Raw genomic sequence first — 22,911 nt, forward strand, 5'->3', positions numbered from 1 at the left:
ATTAGTATTATTACCTTTGAGAGTTTCACTTGACCTCTCTTAGTCTGTTTCTTCTATAAAATGAAAAAATTTAAGTAAATCGGTGTTTCCCAAACTCTGAAACCTACTAAAGATTCCTAGAGATGATTTTTGGTGGCATAGAAATGATCATTTTAGGTAGTATCTTGATAAATCATTAAAATGAACATTGAATCACGTAGTGAGAAAGTTACTCTTTTTTCCGTCTGTCTGCTTAAGTCAAAGAGAAAGTCTCAGTTTGGTATCCAGACATCCTTAGTGGCTCTCTAATGCAGGATAATTGCTTGATGGTGGGAGTAGGAGAAGGGTGAGGGTTGTCAAGTACAGTGAATTCTTCACTCCTCAAGAGTTTCTACAGAAGTGAAGTTAATTCCTTAGAAGGGAAAAGTATAGAAGTGCTTTTCTGTTCTTTCTGCTGACCTCCTTTCCCTTCCACTTGGAAGGAGAATAGTTGTATTATCTGACTGGTAATCTTGGGAAAAGGAACAGAACATGTGAGGCACAGCCTTTCTGGCTTCTCCCAGGGTGTGGCCTCTTCTTACAAGGTGTAGTAGGCTTTGTTGACAAACTTTGCTTAGGACAGGGTGGGAACCCAGGAAGTCCATGAAGCCGTAAATTCAAACCACAAACTCACATTCTGCAGCTCATTCTTATTGGTTATCAAGCTGATATTTTGATTGCTGTCTTTCTTATTGTCCCCTCTCTTCTCAATTGATTTCAAACTCTTAGGAGACATAAGAGGAAAAGCAATGATCACCCTTTAAGCCTCACCAATAATCTCTCCCTTTTAATAGAAATCTGGCTTGAGCATAGAGTCCTCCATAAGCAATAGTATCCATATGGAAACTAGTAACATAGTTTTGTTTTCAGTGAATATATATTTATAATTAACATCTATAAAATAAGCTCATTTAAGTTTTAAAAAGTGAGTAAATTTTTTAAATAGTAAATAATACAGATGGTACTTGGATATGTTAAAAATCATAGCGGTGGTATACCAATGACTAAAATTTAGCAAACACTGAACAAGATTGTTTCTAAAGTTTCTTTTAGATTAAAATCCTTTTGAATGCATATTCCAGTAGAATACAAAAGTTTTATGGTAATAAACCAAGTAAAAGAAGGGACCTTCTACCATAAATGGTACTATGTTACTTTCTTTCATTTTGACTTGTGTTATTATTGCGAATGATAAGCTTTTATTCTATGCCAGCTTTTTCATTTGTAAATGTAAATACCTTTTTCTTAATATTTTACTAGACAGTAGAATATTAATATATTTTTGATAGCATATTTATTAGTGATGGTGTTTTGTTTTATTTTGTTTTCTTGTCTGAATGCAGTCTAATTTGGATGAGGGTTTTAAACTGGAAATCTTGAGTAATTTGTTACTTGGAGGTCAGGAACCATGTTTTAGTCTGTTTTACATTGCTATAAAGGCATACCTAAGGCTGAGTAATTTATAAAGAAAAGAGGTTTATTTGGCTCACAGTTCTTCAGGCTGTACAAGAAGCAAGCCTAGTGCCAGCATCAGCTTCTGGTGAGGCCTCAGGAAACTTCCACTCATGGAGGAAGGGGAAGGGGAGCAGTAGTCACATGGTGAGAGAGGAAAAGAGGAAGGAGGGGTAGGGTTTGATGCCAGGCTCTTTTCAACAATCAGTTCTCATGGGACTAGAACTCACATGTCACCGCTAGAACAGTCACTGATGAGGGATCCACCCAGAGACCCAGACACCTCCTGCCAGCCCCTTTCACCAACACTGGGAATCAAATTTTGATGTGAGATTTGGAGGGGACAAATAGCCAAACTATATCAGTAGTGTTCACTAAATATTTTAATGAATGAATGAAGGAAGAGACAAGTGAACAAAGAACAAACAAAAATAGACTGATTTCTCTGCCTTGCAGGTGTGGGCATAGTTCTCATTTCTTTCTGAAAGCTGTTAAGGAACTTGAGGCCCTGGGGCAGCTGGAGGGTATATATATAAAATTTGGAGCCAGTCACACTGAACACTGAGAATAACCTTGTTCAGAAGAAGTTGCGAAAGGAGGGCAGCCTTGCTCATTTTGCTTTTGCTTAGGGAAAGCTGAACTAAATGGTTTTGTATGATGGGCTAGGGTCTTTCTATTTTTTGTATAAAAGAACTACCTTTGTCCCTTCTTCCTTTATTCTTCCTTTGCTCTCATCCATGTACGACCTTTCTGATCATTTCCACTTCAGGGATCACACTCTCAGTTTACCTTGCCTCAGGGGAAGCTAGCCAACTTAATTCAAAAAGTGTAGTTCACTCTCTCCCACACTCCTAATTACAGTTGCGCATGTGATAAAGGTGCCTGACTCTTTTCTAACTAGATGAACTGCAACACTGATGGTACAGTTTTTATTGCCATTTATTCATGCAACAGATGTCATGTTTCAGGAATTTTGTTCGAAGAAGCCTGAAATGAATGTTTTATATATCAGAGAGAGAATATTAATCAGAGGTTTTTAACCAAACTGACTTTCTAATAACCATGTAGTTGACTACATTCCCAGACCATTTGATTTATTTTAAAACATTTTGCATATGTACAGAAAAACAGAATTTGAAGACCAAGTTTCATTATGGTGAACACATTTTAAATGTATTCTAGGTTTGTTCACTACAAGTGCATTCTTTCTTGAATAGTTCAGTGGTTTTGATTCTGATTTGTTATGCACAATGACAACATCTTAACTGGAGTCATTTTGTACGTTCAGGTTAATAATTTTTGTAATTGAAAATTTAACTCAGTATATTTTATGATAGTGAAATCTCTGTTATCTTTGTCTCCTAGTTATTATGAAGCATTAATATGTAAAGTAAACTCTAGGAGTTTATCACATTTTAGATTATTCTTATCATTGCATTATAAAGATGATAGAACAGAAGCAACATTAATGGTATCTAGAAGTTGAATTCTGAAAGTAATCGTCATCTGTAAAAATTGGCATCTAATCTCTGCTTGACCTTCAAATTAATATCCAGGTAAACAAGCAACACAGATTCTATTATTATCATAATTGAAAATAGAATAGGTATGTTTTGAATAAGAGAAAAAAGACTTGAGAATTACCTAATTTTTTTCTTCAAAAGATATAGATGCTTGACTTACAATTGTTAGGTATCCCCAGAGTCATTGTGCTCTGTTATGAAAGTAATGCAAGAACAATTTGCTATAATGACAAGCTGGAAGTTTTGAGAACACGTTATTGTCTAATTGCAAAACTATAATAACAAAACAGACCTTTGCTGGTTGGCTGTGTTCTGCTGTCAATATGGCTGTTCTCTGAATAGACACTTTGAGTGCTGAATACGTATCCTCCTTCCTGGGGGTGTGAGGTGTTGATATGACAGCATGTGGGATAGAAATTTTTAGAAAAGGCTGTGGACTTGAGAGCCAGACCAACATGCATGTGAAATTCCACTTGGTTATGTTTGCTTTGGTACTGTGGGCAAGTTACTAAACTTGCTCTGTAGAGTAAAAATGATGCTGCTGCTTTCAAGTTGCTGTGAGGAGGGGTACCCAAAGTGAGTGCCTGTTGAATGATAGCTGTAGGAAGAATACAGTGTGTAATGATGATATTTTGATGATCATCTGTCAGGTGAAGTGAAGGACAAAAATGTGCAAGTGGTCGAACTCCCCATTGTGGACAGCCTTCACCCCCGGCCTCCATACTTACCCTTGGCTGTGCCAGAAGACCTCGCAGACCGACTTGTCCGAGTACATGGTGATCCTGCAGTGTGGTGGGTGTCCCAGTTTGTCAAATACTTGATTCGTCCACAGCCTTGGCTAGAAAAAGAAATAGAAGAGGCCACCAAGAAGCTTGGCTTCAAGCATCCAGTTATTGGGTAAGAGTTGTATTTTTTTTCCTCAAACAGTGATATGTAGTAGCAGGGTTATGTACCTTTACAATGTTTTGTGAACTTTACAATATACAGTTTAATTTTTATAGCTCCACCAAAGAACAGAGGTTCTGGAGTTCAACTTAGGGCACAGGGAGACTGGTCTTTGTTCACTTTCAATAGTTGAGAAAATTGCTTCGTAGTGCTCGACTGCTATCTCCACCAGTGCTCTTCTTCCTCTGGCTCTCCCTCCTATTATTACAGTTTTCTTTTGTTTTTATTTTTGTTCTCATGTGTCTCACCCCACATCTTTTCTGTGTCTTAATCTTTATTGTAGAGAAGTTGCCAACCCCTATTCTAAGTATTAGAGCTAAAGAAAGAACATGTAAAATGAGAATATCAAACAGTATTTCTTACTCATGAACGTTTTCACTGAAATTCAGTGGGATTGTTCTTTCTGCCCCACTTCATCTCTAGAGAGTACACTGAACAATTCAGTTTCCCCAGAGAAAGGGTGATTAAGAAGGCTGTGGGAAGGAAAAGATGACAGAGTAGGTGATCAGATAATAATGTCTACATCTAGACTACAGTCTGAAATGCAAAGGAGAGAAGAACCATGAAGGTGGCAGAGTAACAGCCCTCACTCCAGGGTCACAATAAATGACTGGTTTCAGGCTTGGCCTCAGGCATGCCCATGTGCTGTGACCTAAAAGAAACAAATCTACCTTTTTCTGCATACAAATAGTGATTTATTCGTTTGAGGGCAGAGGGAGGGCAGATTTAAGGCGAGTCTTTCAGTGTATGAAAACAAACTATGACTGTTCTTATTTCTGTTAAAATTACTTTGGAAGCACAAAGAGGAGAGGAGAATGCTGGGAAGGCAGTGCCTTATCCACATAGGACAGTGTTCATCTTTGTCCCCAATTCTACAATTCTGGGGCTTTTCCTAAATAGAACGGATGAGGTCAATATCTGCTTGTGTTTGATAAAGTGAAAAACAAAAGGGAAATTTCTTATGCACACAACAAAAGGACTAGAAACAGCTTCACTTACTTAAAGTAGTGAGAACCCTTGAATGGTCTACCTGCCTTGACTACTGTAGGAAGAGTTCACGCGGAGCTGTTTTCTTTGGACAACTTTAAACTCTACAGGCCGGCAGTTACAGTGGCTCTACAGGGTAAAACTCTACAGGGTAAAGGCTCTACAGGAAAAGAAAAATATGGCGTCAGAATTTTACAAACAGTATCTCTAATGTTCTAGAATAACAACTGTGACTCCTGGTATCATTTTGGTCACAAAAATCTTGAAAGTTATGCACAGGCTTTTCTGGACAGCTGGTTGCTGCCTATCGTGAAGTACATCTCTGGAACATCCTGTTTATTCCTGATACACCAATCACTTCTCTGTAAGAAAGCAGTCTTCAAAGGCTTTACTTATTTCCTAACTCCTTTTGTATTGTTTAACCTGCAAATATATTCAGAATGTACATGTTAGAGTCTTTTTAATACTATATGTTTTATTTTTTCTAATGATGAAAATGAAAGAAAAATTGGTTTAAAATGCCCATGATGCCACTGTGAGTGGGGATATAAATTGATTACCCTGAAAGCTCTCAGTGGATCAGTACATGATCAACAGACTCTGCATTTCTTCCCAGAGTCCATGTCAGACGCACAGACAAAGTGGGAACAGAAGCTGCCTTCCATCCCATCGAGGAGTACATGGTGCATGTTGAAGAACATTTTCAGCTGCTCGCACGCAGAATGCAAATAGACAAAAAAAGAGTGTATTTGGCCACAGATGACCCTTCTTTATTAAAGGAGGCAAAAACAAAGTAAGTTAAACCAACTAGTGAATCTAGAGTGGGATTGTCTCTTTCACTTGGAAAGAACCCTTAATTCACATGACTTGTGATTCTTGTTATGTTATTACTAATTATTGGAATTTTTAAAATTCAGTTGGCTGTGTACTTGTATAACTGTTCATCTAATCAAAGAGTATTTTGTTAGCCATATCTGATAATGCCTCCTAATGAGAAATCCAGAATGAACTAGACTACTGACTTATGCACCTCAAGCTGCCATGACATACCATAGCCTGGGGAGCATAAATGACAGAAATTTATTTCTCAACAGTTCTGGAGGCTGGGAAGTTAAGATCAAGGTGCTGGCGAGGTAGATTTTATGTTCTCTTGGCTTGTAGGCAACCACCACAAGCCAAGATGTGTGCTCACACAGCCTCTTCTTTGTATGTCAGAGAGACAGAAAGCAAGTGCTCTGGTACCTCTTCTTAGAAGACACCACCCTCATGACCTCATCTAACCCTAATTACCTCCCAAAAGCCCCATTTCCAAATACCATCACGTTGGGGTTAGCGATTCAACATATGAATTAACAGGGAGGCAGAGACATTAAGCAATCAGTGCATAACACTAACCAAGTATATACAGGACTGTTAGCAATAAAACACACTAGTTGCTTACCCTTCTGATTTCACTGTCTTCACTAACCATTACAGGTGACAGAACACATTTGTAGATAGAGTTTTTTGTCTTATAAAAGTTTCTAGAATTTGGAAGTTACACTAAAGAAAGGTAAAGAATCAAAAGATTGGGTTTTTTGTTGTATTTTATTTTTATTTTAGAGCTGTGGGGTACAAATGAAGGTTTGCAACATAAGTAAAAGATGAGTTTTGTAAGTGGAGGAATAAAGACTGCTAGTTTGTATGACAGTGACCTCCTTTTTTGAGCCTGCCTGTATTTCAGGCACTGTGCTAGGAGCTGGAATTCTATGATAAGCACAATGCTTCCTGCACTCAAGAATTCCCGTGTCTAGTAGGCAGTATAGACACACCACAGTGAGGAATGCTACTTTAGGGTTAGCACGGTATGTGATGAAAACACACAGACCATGCACTGATCCTGATTGGACGTTTCTTACCCTAGCATCTGGGTGAACCTGGAGCTGACCTTTATTTACTGTCAGTAATAAAGGCTGTATTAAATGTATGTGAACATTGGGAATGAGGGAGAGGACAGTTATCTTCTCAGCTCTGCTCAGATGCTGTCTCTTCTGGAAGTCATCCCTGAGCCCTGGCTGGTGGTGGCCCTCCTCTGCACTCCCTTGCTGCAGTATCTGCACTCGCCACTTCTCTCTTCTTCACTAGGACATAGCCCTGTGAACATGATACTTCACTCCAGCAAGTGCCGGGAAATAGTAAATTGTGCTGATTTCAAGCCCATCTGTTTGAAAACATTCGCAGCTAATCATTTAAGCAGTTTGGTTGTTTAGTTAATGTGTATTTATTCTTTCCTTTTTTTTTTTTTTTTTTGTTTTTTTTTTTTTTTTTGAGTTGGAGTCTCACTCCGTCACCCAGACTGGAGTGCAGTGACCACTCCCGGCAACCGCAGCCTCTACCTGCTGGTCTCCAGCGATCCTTCCACCTCAGCCTTCCAAGTAGCTGGAACTACAGGCGCACACTACCACATCGGCTAATTTTTTATTTATTGTAGAGATGAGGGCTTACCAAGTTGCCCAAGCGGGTCTCGAACCCGCGGGCTCAGGCAATCCACTCACCTCAGTATTCTTTCCTTTTCTAGTCACAAATGGGAGCAGGGAAAAGAAATTTAGAATGAGGACTATAATGCAAGTATTCAAGTCATTGAGTAATTATTTAAATCCTCTTTCTATCTCCTAAGAACCTAACATGATGCAAATTGCCTTTTTTTTCATGGCTCTCTCTCTTGAGCATACGTACACTAGCATATGTGTGTGTGTGTATGTATGCATGTATCAGCCAGGTATAAGAATGAGGTCATGTAAGGGGTAGGGACTAAGTGAACATGTGGACACAAAACACAATAAAAAATCTTCACAAGCACTTTTCCAGTTTAATGTTCAGACCTAGTAGGAAAAATGGAATTGAAATAGTTTACCATGTTTCTTCATTTTAAATACCAGACTGAATTGGTGCCTTGCTTGAAGAAAAAGATAATAATTTTGTCTACTCTTCCACTTGTTTTTTAATCCATTGCAAGCTTTTTTTTTCTTTTTTCCTTGATTAGCAAAATAATTCATGCTCATTAGAAAATATGGAAGATGATAAATACCCAAGCAAGAAAAAACCTATTATCTACAACCTCATTGATATAGTTTCCTTTTTTAATACAGTTTTTTTTTTTAAATACAGTCATACACCAAGGTCCATCAAGGATGGCCCTCTTTTGGGTGGTCCCTTAGATTATAATACCATATTTTTATTGCACCTTTTCTGTGTTTAGATATACAAATACTCACCACTGTGTTACAATTGCCTTCAGTATTCAGTATAATAGCTTGCAGTACAGGTTTCTAGCCTAGGAGAAATAGGTTATCCCATATAGCTTAGGAGTATGTGTGTGTGTAGCCTGTGTGTGTCATAGTTGACTATACCATCCAGATTGGCTATCTATCTATCTATCTATCTATCTATCTATCTATCTATCTATCTATCTATCTACTTATTTATATATTTTTTGAGTTGGCATCTTACTCTGTTGCCCAGGCTAGAGGCAATCCTTCTGCATCAACCTCGGAGTAGCTAGGACTACAGGCGCATGCCACCACACCTAGCTAACTTCTTTTTTTTTTTTTTTTTTAAGTTTATTGTAGAGACAAAGTTTCACCAAGTTATTCAGGCTGGTCAAGCAACCCTCTTGCCTCCACCTTCCAAAGTGCTGAAATTGCAGGTGTGAGCTACCATGCCTGGCATCCAGGATTTTAAAATACACTCTGTGATGTTTGCATAATGATAAAATTTCCTAATGATACATTTCTCAGAACATATCCCCATCATTAAGCAAATCTGAATGCTTTTCACTTAATACAGCAATAGATCCATTTCCCCAGGTCTCTATAATAGCCATTGTAAACATCTTTTTCATTGACTCCATATCTACCATATTGGTATGCCATCACTTACTTGACCAACTGTTCTCCTAATATTGGACAGTGAGGTTATTTTCAACTTTTTACTCTTGTAAATAATGCTGTGAAATATGCCTAAAACTATCCACGTTATTTCCTTAAGCTATATTTCTAGATTTGGAAGTATTTAAATAAAGGCATGTAAACATTTTATAACTTTGATCCATAGCATAGCATGACATTTTTACACCCAACCACCCATATAGTATAGCTGGTGGTATCTACTTGGACTGCGAGACTAGTCAACCTGGAATTTCCCCTTTGGAGTCTGCAGCTATACCTCCTCTCCCAGTGGTAGTCCAGGCAGCAGATTTCTCCATACTCTGTTATAAACATAGTACTAACCTTTTATGCATGATGTTTTTCTCTTTGGAAATCCTTTTAATTGCCTAAGTCATTTCAAAGATATTCTCAGGAATGTAAATGCCCTTTTTTTCTTTATTATTTTACTTAAATGTTTTCCCACTCGAATTGACTCTGCTTTAGACCTCTCAGGATTGGTTTTGGTACCTAAGCAAGTCATAAAACCTCTGCCATTGTTTTAGGAGACCAGAAGTATGACTCTCTCAACAGGTGTATAATGTCCGAGGCAGTCACTATAAGACTTTTCTCTTCAAGAGGATGAAGAGATTAAGAATTAATGAGGTACAGAGTTCACACAAAGAAGAATCCATTTTCTGGGTAGCTTATTCTTTGAAAAGGGGTCAAAATTAGCCTCATACACATAGCTGTTATATAAGGATGGGCAGTTAATGCTTTGTGGCTTGGTCTTATAGCTCAGAGTTCTCTAGGTTAAGAATGAGTTTATCCACAAGATTTTACCACTAGCATCCCAGTGGCAGCCATTACTAATGTGACAACATCTTAAATAATTCAGTATTAGAGTGTTTAAATCACGGAATTATTGTCAGTCAAAGAAACAAGAACTATTAATGTTGGCTATTCAGTATTGTATTCTAAGATGATCAAGATAAACTCTCCCACGTAAAATATTTACATATTTAGTTTATTCTTTATTTTTAAAAAGTACGCTGGGCTTGGTGGCTCAGCCTGTAATCCTAGCACTTTGGGAGACTGAGGCAGAAGGATCACCAGAGCCCAACAGGTTGACACATGCCACTGCACTCCAGCCTAGGCAACAGAGTAATACCCCACCTCAAAAAAAAAAAAAGTGCTGCTCTTCCTAATATTAGATAAATTGAGATGAATAAAGATAAGAAACATTTGTTTAAAAGTTTTCATAAACTGGTTACCCATGAACTGAAGAATCAGCAATGAGTGGTATATTTGCTCACTGTTTTATTGAACAATAATTTACTTTTAATATGCTGGACTCAGTACAGAGAACTAGGATTACAAAGACAAATACAAGAAAATGTGTGACTCCTTACCTCAGGGGGTATGTCTGTATGTGTAGGCAGTGTACATATAACAAATAATTACAGTGTCATTGGATAAGTGTCCTGAAGGAGTCATATACCAGGTACAGTGAAATCACCAAGAGGAGTGTCTCCTTCAGTCTGGAGAAAGACTTCAGAAAGAACATTTGATATTAGTTTATAACTGCAAGCTAGTCCTTTGCGGGTGATATAAAAATAAATATTTTATAAGATAGAAAAAGAAAAAAAAATATTATTGCCAATCTCTGAAACCTCAGAGTAGAAGAATTCCTCTACTGACATACTTGAGGGCAAAAGACAAGAAGCTTGTTTGTACAGAAAGTTCCATACCCATTATTAAAGGTGTAATCTTCTCCCGTTATTGACTTTTGTATTGTTTTCATTTGTTTTCTACACGCCAGATGTCCTTCATGAAGCCATCTTTTGCATATAGAGATAAACCTGAGGAACTTGGCCACCCTTGTGGTTTGGTTTTAGAGAGGGCCTATGAAGCTGGCAAGGCTGTGCATTTTATTGTTTTGTCTTAGCAGAGGGATCACTCCTGTCTTTGTTTCACTGAGAACTCAAGCCCTGCTGACAGAGTTTGTTTACTCAAGGATACATCGAGTCCTGGCTCTGTCAATTCCCCTTCTGCTCCCTCCAGCGTTTTTATTTTGATTTGTTGCTGTTTTTGCCCCACACCTGGGTATGCGGCTTCAGGGGAATCACCTTACAAGTATTTCTGGTTTGCTCCTTTTTAGAACAAATGTGACATTTTCTTCATCGCCTTGATTCTGAGCTGAGGGAGGGCAAACTGTTAAAAATAATGAGGCCAAAGAGATCCGAGCCTATCCGAAACAGTGCTCAGAAACATTGCCTCCCCAGTCATTATTAGAGAGCCACTGAGAGGAAAGCCCTTCGTGCCCCAGACATCAGTAGCCCTCATGTGTTTGTGTGTTTATTTACAGGAGATTTTGTGGGGTGCTGGGTGTTGTGATGCAAGAAAAAGAAGGCACGGTCCTGACCTCAGGGAGTATGTTGGGAAAACAGATGTGTAAACTGACTCCTAGTGACCCAGGGCTTCTAAATAGGAACGGTTGTTCTTTCAGCACATATTCACTCACCTTCTGTTCTATTCCAGATTCTCTTCTAGGCGCCGAGAAGAATACAGTGAACAAAGCACAACAAGTGCCTCCCTCTCTTCCCCTTAGGGGGTGATGGAGGCAGGCAGTGAACAAACAGTAAATGCACAATGAGAAGGTAGAAAGCACAGGGATTGCCACACTCCTCACTGATCGGCAGTGACTGAAGGAAGTCAGGGGCAGAGCAGGTGGATGTCTAAGGGAAGAATGTTTAATAATCACGGCTAACATCTGTTGAGCGTTGATATATAAGTACTTGTCTGAGTGCTTCATATCACTTAATGTATCGATTCTTACGAATTTATATGAAGTGGTACAGTTATTATCCTCTTTTTATGTCACTTCCCAAGATTTGCGCCCTCTCTCTGAAAATCTGCCTCATGCACTGAGAAAATGACTCAGTCTATATTTGAGTACAGTTAAGCCTCTAATTCAGAGTAAAATCATTTGAACATGAAACAGACATTTTAAAAGACATTCTGTTTTGATACTTTTAAACACCTATCCTAACTCAAGCAAAACTACTAAAAGTACTTCTTGGTGGAAAGCTACAAGGACTTTGCTTCTGTACATGTACTTGTGTGGCCTTTCCATTACTGTTGTTAGGAGTAGATGGTTCTTCAGGAAGAATGGGAGTTAGGGGAGACTGTTGGTTCGCACAGATTTTTTAAATATTCCTCTCTTCTTTCTATTATTAACTTGAAATAGCAATGAAGAAGATATTTACGAAGTCTAACTCAAATCCGAATTATAATAAATTCTAAATTAAGAATTTAAATGAGGTTCTGTCATGATATTTATATTCTAAAGGAAAAGCTCAGTGGCCAGATATAAAAGCAGTTTTAATCAACTTTTAGAAGTCACTCATTACAAAGAGAATAGGGGGTCCGTTGCTTTGCTAAGCTCCAATCTGGTCATGTGGCTCTTTGAGCTATGGCAGCCATGTTTTCCTAGCTTTGGCCCTCTCCCCTACCTTGGGGAGATGACTCTCCTGTCTGTCTGTCTCTCTGTCTCTCTGTCTCTCTCTCTCTCTCTCTCTCTCTCTCTGTCTCTCTCTCTTTCCCTGTCTCATTTACTTTCTAAATAAACGATATTTGCCCATCTTAGAAAAAAGAGAATAAAGGAGTCTTCAGTTTTTCAACATGTTCATGAATTGATAAAAGACATTTTGATGTGTAATGTGTGTTTTATATGCTATGCCAATAATGTTGAATATACGGGGCATTCCAGAATGGTTTCTGCCCCACTGATGGGGTCAGAGATGCCCCATCAACTACACTATTAAATGTAATTAAAGGTGTCTTTACTGTTAGAAAGGGAGGTGTTCTTGATCAGAGAAGTGACTCTGCCTCATGATAGAATACTGTGATTTCAGTGAACATGTGTAAATCTGTTTCTTTTTTCAGGTACCCCAATTATGAATTTATTAGTGATAACTCCATCTCTTGGTCAGCTGGACTGCACAATCGATACACAGAAAATTCACTTCGGGGTGTGATCCTGGATATACATTTTCTTTCTCAGGCAGACTTTCTAGTGTGTACTTTTTCATCCCAGGTAAGTGTCAATAGGGCATTTTTAAGTAACCAATACTTCTTGGTCATCTAAGACAATGATTATTTGTGTGTCTGTATGTTTTTAATACTAGTTATTGTGACTGAGGTGCAATGTACCTGAAACCAGTGTTGATCCCTTTTGTGCTATTTGAGTACACTGAGTATTTAGTTGTTTGCAAGCAATGGTTGAATACATCTCTACTGACTCCAGTTACTGGAGTTGTTTAAAGTACTTGGCTTTTCACAGCATTTAACAGAAATTGTAAGTAATTAAGACTTACTTAATACCTTCTAATTTTGCATATAGTTAATATGTAACAAGAATCTGTCCAATTCTACACACTAGTGCACTGATATTGAGGCTTAAATACCCACATTTTGCCTCACTTGGTCGCTTTTGGCAAAGAAGAAGGAATAAATGTAATTCCTTTTCAAGTTCTGTTACATTTCTACCAAGCAAGAAACTACTAAATCTAAGTAATACAATATCACAATCATTGTTTGAGTTTAATTGTTGCAGATAATTATGTGTTATGAGTTTGGTGTGTGTGTGTTTTTTATGACTGGTCCCATTAGCCTTATATGCCCTGTAGGATATCAGTATAAAAATATTTATTGTGGATTTCATTCTGTTCTCTCATTTATCACATATTATTGGTTAGTTCATTCAACCAGCTGTTAAATATGCTCAGAATTATACCAGGTGCAGAGAGAATTTCAAAGGAGATTGAAGATAAAGTTCTTGCCCTCATCTAGAATCGAATAAGCAAAATACGTGAAATAACTAGAGAATAATTACCAAAAAATACAAATCAGTATAAGATAGATGCATGTTTAAATGCTGAGAAGCAGCAGAGAAAAGAAAATATGAAAAAGGAAGGCCACATTATTTTCAGGGGAATATACTTCAGAGAGAATAAATAAATGGATTTTATTATTATTATTATTATCATTATCATTATTATTATTATACGACAGTGCACTTTGTCATGATAGGATGGTGATACGATTTTTGGGAAGATAACCAAACCAGATGAAGGCAAATTTCTTCAATATGGAATAAGAATACAACTCACTACCCAAAGACAGTTGTGCAGAACATGGAGTTACATGGTGGTGATCCTAGCGAGAAGGGAAGGCTTCTTGACCTTCACATTCCCATGAAAGCATCCACTGTTGAAGTTTCTCCCCACTTGGGATTAGGATCCGATGTATAAGAAACTTCTTTTTCCATTCTGGTTTTTGGGGATGGGACAGGGGGTTGTAGCTACTTGGTTCTCCCCAACTGTTTTTGAAAATCTGGCTGCACCTCACGAGCAGGTGCATGTAACTATTAACCTCCACACATTCCTAGTGCTAATTGTTAGAATGAATGAATCAAGGGTCACCTCCACAGATGTGTCACTGTTCCTGTAGGCCTAGATTTTAGGCCCACCTGAAGTCAACTCCTCTAGTCCCGGGGTCTCAACCTGGGCTCTACTTTTGGGCCGCATGCTGCTTCATTGTGAGGAGCTGCATTGTGCATTATAGGATCCATAGCCAGTAGCACCCTCACTTCAAGTTGTGATGACCAAAAATGTCTCCAGACTTTGTCATGTGTCCCCTGGGGAGAAAAACTGCCCTGGTTGAGAACCAGTCTTCTAGTCATAAGGTTCCAAAAATTAAGTGAACATGCACATGTCTGAGTGTTTGCCTGCCTTCCGTGAGTGTCAGTGCTGAGACCTGCAGGATGTGCTCATGCTTTGCCTCCCCACTTTTGGCTTCCCTTAGTGAGCCCATTAGGTTCATTGTGGAACAGAAAGGAAAGCCTTTCTCTTTTCTTTCCTTTTTGAGGTTGTACTTTACAATTTTTGCTCCTCATGACTCTAATTTTGACCCAGAAATCAGGACCTCTGTCACTTCATGATGGAAGAAATATTTCCAGGCATGAGGAGAATATTGTTCTACCACTGTGTTCTGTTGGGTTTTTTGTTTGGTTTTTGTTTTTTTGAGTTGGGATCTTGCTTCATCACTGAAGTGCAGTGGCATGATCCTGGCTCACTGCAGCCTCAACCTCCTGACTCAAGCCTTCTGTTCAGCTTCCCAAGCAGCTGGGACTACAGGCATACACCACCATGCCCGGCTTTTTTTTTTACTTTTGAAGAGACGTGGTCTTACTATGTTACCTAAAACTCCTGTGTTCAAGCAATCCTCCTGCCTCATCCCCCCAAATTACTGAGATTATAGGCTTGAGCCACTGTGCCTGGCCCTGTGTTCTGTTTTATGCAAAATACCAACCTTAATGTGTTCAGACATTGAGAGCAGAGAAGCAATTCATATGAAAAAAGAGTGGTGCGAGATGTTTTGTATCCAAAGGAATGAGACTCATTTATTTGTTCCTAAAAACTCTTGGTAATCAAAGTTCACCCAAAATAATTTCTGCTCATTTGAACCAAAGAAAAACTTAAACAATATTTTGTATCCCAAAATAGACTTAAATCCTCAAAATATTTTGTTACAGTGCAGAATTAAAGTTTAACAGTAAAAATGTCCTACAATTATATAGTGAATGGCAGTTTGCCAAATGTGATCGCATTCATTTGATATTTGATAACTAGCAGCTGTAACATTTGAAATTGTGGGATAATCCTACAATCAATGATAAATGTTTGGGCTTACTTACATACACTCCACTATTTTTTCAAATATTATTAGTAAAGATATTTAGTGCAGTTTAATATTTTGACAGTGTGATTGAAATTGGTTGCTAGATTATATAGTTTTCCTTGCCATAAACCAAAATTGGAATTGTTTGAAAAATGCCCCAGAAATGTCTCGTTGTCATCACCAATAGAGTATGTGAGAAAAGGTTACTGATAGGATCACAATGCCATGCCACTGACTTCAGCAGGCAGAGAACATGAATGAGGCCACCTGGGCTCTGGAATCAGATGCTCTGTGCTTGAGTCTAGCTTTGGTCAAGTAATGTCTGTGTAGCCTTGAACAAGGTACTCAGCCTATCTCTTACTGGTTTTCTTTTTTTCACATGTAAAAAATAGCAGTACCTACTGCATAGAGTTTTTTGAAGATTAAAGAGTTATTAAAAGTGATGTGCTGAAAATAGTACTTCGCAATCTAGTATTGGAAACACTGGCTGCTATTATTATAGATAGGAATAGTTGCAGGGGTGTGTCTGCCTGTGAGAGAGACTCTGCAGTATTTCTTAGCAGGTCTTTTTCACGTGGCTCTATTTCAGACTGTGCATGCTCACGTTTCAGAAGGGCATGAATGTGCTCTTCAAGGACTCCTCTAAGCTCTGTTTATGTCCATGGGTGATGTTCAGGGTCCATAAAGAAGAGCAGCCAGCAACAGTCAGCATGTTAATTTCTCTGTGCCAGTGCATCACCTCAGCTCCATTCTGGTTAGCTTATGGAAAGAAAACATTGCCTTGTAATGTGAATTTTCTAAAACAAAAGTTTTTCATCCCCAAAGGTTAAATGATACATCATAGTATTTGCTATGGCAAGTACAAGTCAGTTTGTGTGTGTGTGTTGACTTTAGCAAAATGAATCTTCAGACTTCCTGTGTATGCCATGGGTGTGCTAGAACATGGGGGAAGACTAAAGCCACACATCCAGAGAGTGACAGAAGGTAAACACCGAGAACCAACCAGCCATGGCAACCAACTCCCAACTTTCCTTGTTGACAATCTCACATTCCAAGTGCTGATTAGGTTAGAAGTGATACAAGTGCAAGATCTTCATAATGCTTTGACAATTTTTAAGCTTTACTCAGTATAAACTTGCTGTCTCCTTTATGCAGTCCTTTCAGAAGTCTTATACCATGTAACAATAGTGAAAAACAGTTGACCTGTTGACCATGAGCTATCACAGACAATGCTGGAAGAATGAAATACCATGCCTGGAGGAAGAATGCAAGGATAGATGTTTGAAAAACTGCAGGCACAAGCGTCATGGCACCTTCCCATCCCCCTCAGTGTCAGGTCTTTTCATCTTTGTTGTTTGTTTGTTTTGTATCCATAAGTGAGGTTTAGGATTTCTCTTTCTGTAAATGAAAAGTTTTTAAAAGCCGACAGTACTATCTAATTTTGTTACTACTGTTGCTCTTAGTTTTCTAAATCCCTTTATCAGAGCTGTTTTTCAAAGACAAGTTTGTCCTGAAAACCTCATAAATTGAAGAGAACAGTCCTCAGAATTTAATATGAAAATTGGAGGCAATATTAGCATTTGCCAAGAGCATCAAGTGAATTTTGAAAGCTATACAATCACATTTTAAGCTATTCTACCAAACACACTAATCTTGTTCTATGTCACTAGAAATTACCTGTGCCCAAAGCATTTACTTTGTCACTTAAGTTATTTTCTTATTTGATGAAACTATCTTAAATCTGATGCAAAGAAATTACAGTTGGAGAAATAAGTGGTTTACAGCCACTTATCAGAAAGGTTTTTAGAAAATATTGCTTATTGAGTTCTGGAATCAATTTTTATTACTCTGCAGTCAGAATGGTTATAGATACTCACTTCAAAGACTAAGTTGGTTAAGTCAGCATTGTTTAATGAACAGTCAGCTTGCTCAGTAGTTTCAGCCATTAAAAATCACCATGGGACAAAATTACTTTTCCCCTTGTCATACCTCCCTTCATGGCAGGTTTTACAGCACTTATGGGACTCTCTGTGGTCGAATTCCCAATACACACACAACACAACTGCCCTCGATACACTTTGAATCCAATTGTGGAAGGTCCAGAGGGCAAAACCAAGAACCGCATCAACTGTCCCTGGCAGGTGGCTCTGGGTAAGAGTTCCCATTGAGGTGTGGCTCATGGAACAGCAGTGGATGCGTGTTGAGTCCCATGAAGAAGCATGGGGTGAAAGCCCCACGACTGCTTCCCAGAGCAGAAGGCAGGGAGAGTACTCGCATCAGCGTGTGCTCTTGCTGTTGGTTCTGAGTGCCGTACTGTGCCGCTGTCATAGCATTAGTCCTCTTGGCATTCTTCACAACAAAGCAAAGACTGCGGTCTTTTCTCTCATTGGATAGTAAAAGAAAGTAGTTTGTAGGAAGAGTGTTCCAATCTCCTAGCCTCGCCCAGTGAGACCCACTTCCAGCTACTTCTCCTGCTCATCTCTGTTTTGACAGAAACAAGATCCCATCTGCTCCAAGAAAGCCGCGGAGGTTCATGCAGACTCAGCTGGCTACTTCCAAGGGATGAAATTCACATTCATGCCCCCTTTTTTGTTTTTTTTTTTGAAATATAGTCATACCTGTGTTTTATCTTTTGGCAGGATTTTTGCGGTTCCCATTACTGTGTGCTTAGTGGTATACTAAAAGCGATAGAGTGCCATGTCAACAAAGAATGAAATAAAACATATAGCCAGGCACTGCTTTGCAGTGCTCCTTCTAGTCATACTACCTGTCAACTACCCAGCCTGAGTACTGGCATCGGCTGCAAGCCTTCCTTTACCTGCCATGTGGTTTGAATTGGTAAAGCCCAGTGAGGAAATAGGGTGATTAAATGCAGACATCAACACTATCATGATCTTCCTAGGCATTTGCAGTAAATTACCCATGCTTGATATAGACAATTTTTAATTATGTACTCAGAGACTTACATACGAACCTTAAGGATTAAATATCACCCCCAGACTTGCATCTCCATTACTAGACTGGCATTATGCATGGAGCAGTATTCATTCAGCAGATACTTAGTGAGCATATACTGTGTGGCAGGCACTGTTCCAGGTGTATATCATAAGACAGTTTCATGTGTGGTTGAGAGTTGTAGCTCTGCCATTAACTGGCTCCTTTTTTGTTTATTTATGGAAATTTACAATCTTTATGTGGCTTAATTTCTTCATCTGTAACATGGGTGATAATAGTACTCACCTCATGGGTTTGTTGGGATGATTAAACTGCATGTTTAACCACCATGTTTACTACATGTCGACAGGAGTGAGGGTGAGCTCCCTGTTACAACACTGCGTGGAACATCATCAGTGCTCACTGAGCTCAGCTGCTGTCATTGTGGCCATTCTTAGGAGAATGATGCAGGACACGCCTGTGTGGCACAGGTGTGCTTGGAGAGGCCTGCAGTCATGCTTGTCCAGAAATCTCCCTTAAATTGTCCCACCTCAGTGTCTGAAATCTCTGCCATTTGTTATGTCTTTGATTTAAGAAAACACATGTGTTATCCATCAAGGCTAACACATTAAGAACTCTTGATATCAAAACATAGATTAATTATTAGGATTATCCCCAGAAGAAAACAGGTCCCTAAGGGAGTAGGACACAGGGCAATATTGTTTCTATGAGAGTAAGACATTGAAGAGTGGAGAGAAGGAAATACCCCAGGGTTCATTGTCACAGTAAAGATTGTAGTCATCGTAAGAGTAATACAAAGTCCTGCATTCCTCCTAGGAAGGACTAAGAGTGGGTGAAGCGTCCCTGAAAAAGAAGACTCTTGGGTTTGCCTAAGGCTGGCTTTAACTGTATATTATATCTTTCTGGTGTTGCAATAAGAACACAGAGAACAGGATTTACAAGAGAAAATACTTATAGCAGTTACAAGCATATGCAGACTGCCTGGGTTCCAACCTGAATCTACCGCTTATTAATAGTGTAAGTTTGGGCAAATGCCTTAACTTCCCTTTGGTATCTGTAAAATGAGCATAATGGTAGAATCTTATGGGGATACTGTATTTGTCTCTTTCATGTTGCTACAAAGAAATACCAACCTCGGCAACATAACGCGCACACACACATACACACACACAAAATTAGTCAGGCATGGTGGTGCACACCTATAGTCTCAGCTAAAGATTGCCTGAGCCCAGGAGGTTAAGGCTGTAGTAAGCTATGATCATGCCACTGCTCTCTAGTCTGGGTGACAGAATTAGACCCCTACTCAAAAAAAAGGAAAGAAAAAGAAAGAAAAGAAAAAAGAAATACTTGAGGCTGGGTAATTTATAAAGAAAAGTTTAGTTCATAGTTCTGCATGGCACTGGCAATCTGCTCAGCTGGTGAGGCCTCAGGAAGCTTACGATCATGGCAGAAAGCAGAGGGGGAGGAGGTGTGTCACATGGTGAGAGCAGAAGCCAGAGACAGAGAGGGAGGTACCAGCCCTCTAGTGAACTAATAGAAGGAGCACTCAAGCCATTCATGAGAGATCCACCCCCATGATCTAGTCACGTCCCACCAGGCCCCACCTCCAAGACTGAGGATATCATTTCAGCAAGAGACTTGGAGCGGCAGCCATCCACACTATACCAGATATTGAGAGGATTATATTATATCATACCTAAAAACAATGTCTGACAGTAAAAGCTCAGGAAATATGATCAGCTTTTGATATTGTTAATGTAGTTTGCTATTCAATGGGAGCTTCTTTGTTTGAATTATTTAGTTTCTTCTTTTCCTGAGTCCCTCACTTAATTCTGCTTGCCCTGTGTGAGCCTTTGGTTGAATTTGAAATCTGAAAGTTCTGAATCTTTTTGATCCCTAGTTTATTATAGTTTCAGTATTCTACCAGTGATCTCAATTGTAACATGACATTTCCTAAATAAACTTAGTTTGTTGGTAAAGTGACATACTTGAAAGCAAAGTTTTTATTATTTTCATTCTTTATCTACTTGAAATTCTAACACTAAAATTTGGGCAAATAACTTTATCCCCTTTTATTTTAGTTGCCTACCTGCAAAATTAAAAATACTGCCTAAACTTAGTTTCAATTGCAGATTACATATAGCATTAGAGAATTGCCTCTCAAGTCTCTGAAATTCAGATTCTCTAATAAGTTGAGGTGATCAACCCAACAGAGTCCATCTGATAACAGTTAAGAATAAGCATCTCCATTCGGTTTTTGATCTTCATAAATGCCAGTGTTTTAAAAGACTAGGTAATCCTAAATTGTTCCGAGTAGATTAACAATTGCTATTAGTAGTGTCATTTTAAATAAATGCAAAAAGTATTGCTATAGTGACAATAAAACTTTATTAACTAAGAAGACCACAAGTAGAAATTTAGGAAAATTTGGTCTGAGTTGAGTTCTCTCTTCACAGCATATAAAGGAAGTATTCTCTAAGCAAAATGATAATATTCTCTCTTTGTCTTTACCTGGTCTTAGAAAAGATTCAGAAGCCCATTTATTCCATAATGAATCTATTTATTAATCGCTTCAAATGATATCACTCCACAGAGATAGTTGTACTTTAACCTTATCACGAAGCATTAAGTGCAAGGACTGAAGCTCAGATGATGGAATTTCACCTGCTATCCAGTGGACAGAAAGGTGTTCTTTGGACAGAGGGAGCTTTTAAGTAGCCTTAAAACTACAGTAGGCGGGTCGATGCATCTTCCCAAAGTCTAGTCCAGGTGATGTCAGTACACACATGCCACTCTCTACACAGCACACGTAAGCCTTTTTAGAACAGAAATGACAGACGTGTGTAGCTCACTTGCCAGTGCCAGTTGATGGTCAGTAATTACATGAGTCTCTTTTAAGAAGAGTTCTGAGACTAAGTTAGCTGCAGTGGGTATGTGATTGATCAACGTGAATGAAGGAAAGGGACCAACAGCATCTGTGTTAAGTTTGCAATTCTAATTCTAACCCTCAGATTCTTCAAGGTCACAAACTGTGTCTTATTCATTTTTGTATCGCTATTGTCTAGCCTGGACCACTATGTGACTCTTAACAAATGTTTGTTAAAATTAAGTAATTGATTCATACTGTATGTGGAGATCTTAATTATAATAATCTTTTGAGGTATTTTTTATTTTTAAAAATAAATATATAAGGATCCAAGCACAGAAAAGAAGAATGATTTGGACCATCTTCTGAGAGCAAATGGACTGAAAGCCTGCAACTAAAACCTACTCCTCCCAGGCCTGGAGCCCATCTCCTCAGCCAAGAGCTTTTAGATTGTCATGAGGGATAGCTCTTACATACTAACAATTTGCTTTTCATTCTTTCCCAAGGTCTGTCGAGTTGCTTATGAAATCATGCAAACACTGCATCCTGATGCCTCTGCTAACTTCCATTCTCTAGATGACATCTACTATTTTGGGGGCCAGAATGCCCACAATCAGATTGCCATTTATCCTCACCAGCCTCGAACTGCAGATGAAATCCCCATGGAACCTGGAGATATCATTGGTGTGGCTGGAAATCACTGGGATGGCTATTCGAAAGGGGTCAACAGAAAACTGGGAAGGACGGGACTGTATCCCTCCTACAAGGTCCGAGAGAAGATAGAAACGGTCAAGTACCCCACGTATCCCGAGGCTGAGAAGTAGAGCTCAGATGAAGAGACAGGCAGCCAAACACAGTTCAGACCATCTGAGCCAAACAGCAGAAAGAAGCCCTGACCTGACAGAGCGTGGTGTGTGGGTGTGGGTAGACTCCTCACACCAAGAAGAGCTGGGACCTCCCAGAGGCCTCATTGGTGGAACTTCTCTTTAACAAGGGCAGCAATGCCCTCAGACCCATGCACAGGACAATAACGTACTCACATATAACATGCAAGCAGGTTGTTTTCTACTTTGCCCCTTTCAATATGTCCCCCATAAAACAAACACTGCCACATTGTGTAATTTAAGTGACACGGACATTTTGTGTGAGACTTTAAACATGGTGCCTATACCTGAGAGACCTGTACGACCTATCGAGAAGGCCTGAACAGCGCCCACTGTGGGGACGTTGATTCTTAGTTGGTGGTGGTCATGTGACCACTGAATTCACTTCAATCAACAGATTCAGAATGAGAATGGATGTTTTTTCCTTTATAAGGTTGTCTGGGATTTTGTTTTGTTTTGTTTTTTAAGTAAATGCATCTGTTCATCCACTTATTAATAAGTGAAGGCTACTTCAGAAAATAAAATATTCACTCTCCATTAGAAACTTTTGTAAAACAATGCCATGAACAAATTCTTTAGTACTCAATGTTTCTGGACATTCTCTTTGATAACAAAAAATAAATTTTAAAAAGGAA

At 38.9% G+C, this 22,911-nt stretch overlaps 1 protein-coding gene across 1 annotated transcript; it reads left to right on the plus strand.

The window, feature by feature from the left end:
* The first annotated feature begins 3,525 nt into the window (after positions 1-3,525).
* LOC103252886 (alpha-(1,6)-fucosyltransferase) lies at positions 3,526-22,911 on the plus strand. The gene is made up of 5 exons (XM_008051475.2): positions 3,526-3,550; positions 3,644-3,890; positions 5,542-5,718; positions 12,776-12,926; positions 21,899-22,911. Exons 1-5 carry the CDS (start codon positions 3,526-3,528, stop codon positions 22,214-22,216), a joined length of 918 nt encoding a protein of 305 aa, XP_008049666.2. The 3' UTR covers positions 22,217-22,911.

This window comes from Carlito syrichta, unplaced genomic scaffold (genome assembly GCF_000164805.1).
Source record: "Carlito syrichta isolate Samal-C Ts95f unplaced genomic scaffold, Tarsius_syrichta-2.0.1 Scaffold175133, whole genome shotgun sequence".
NCBI lineage: Eukaryota > Metazoa > Chordata > Mammalia > Primates > Tarsiidae > Carlito > Carlito syrichta.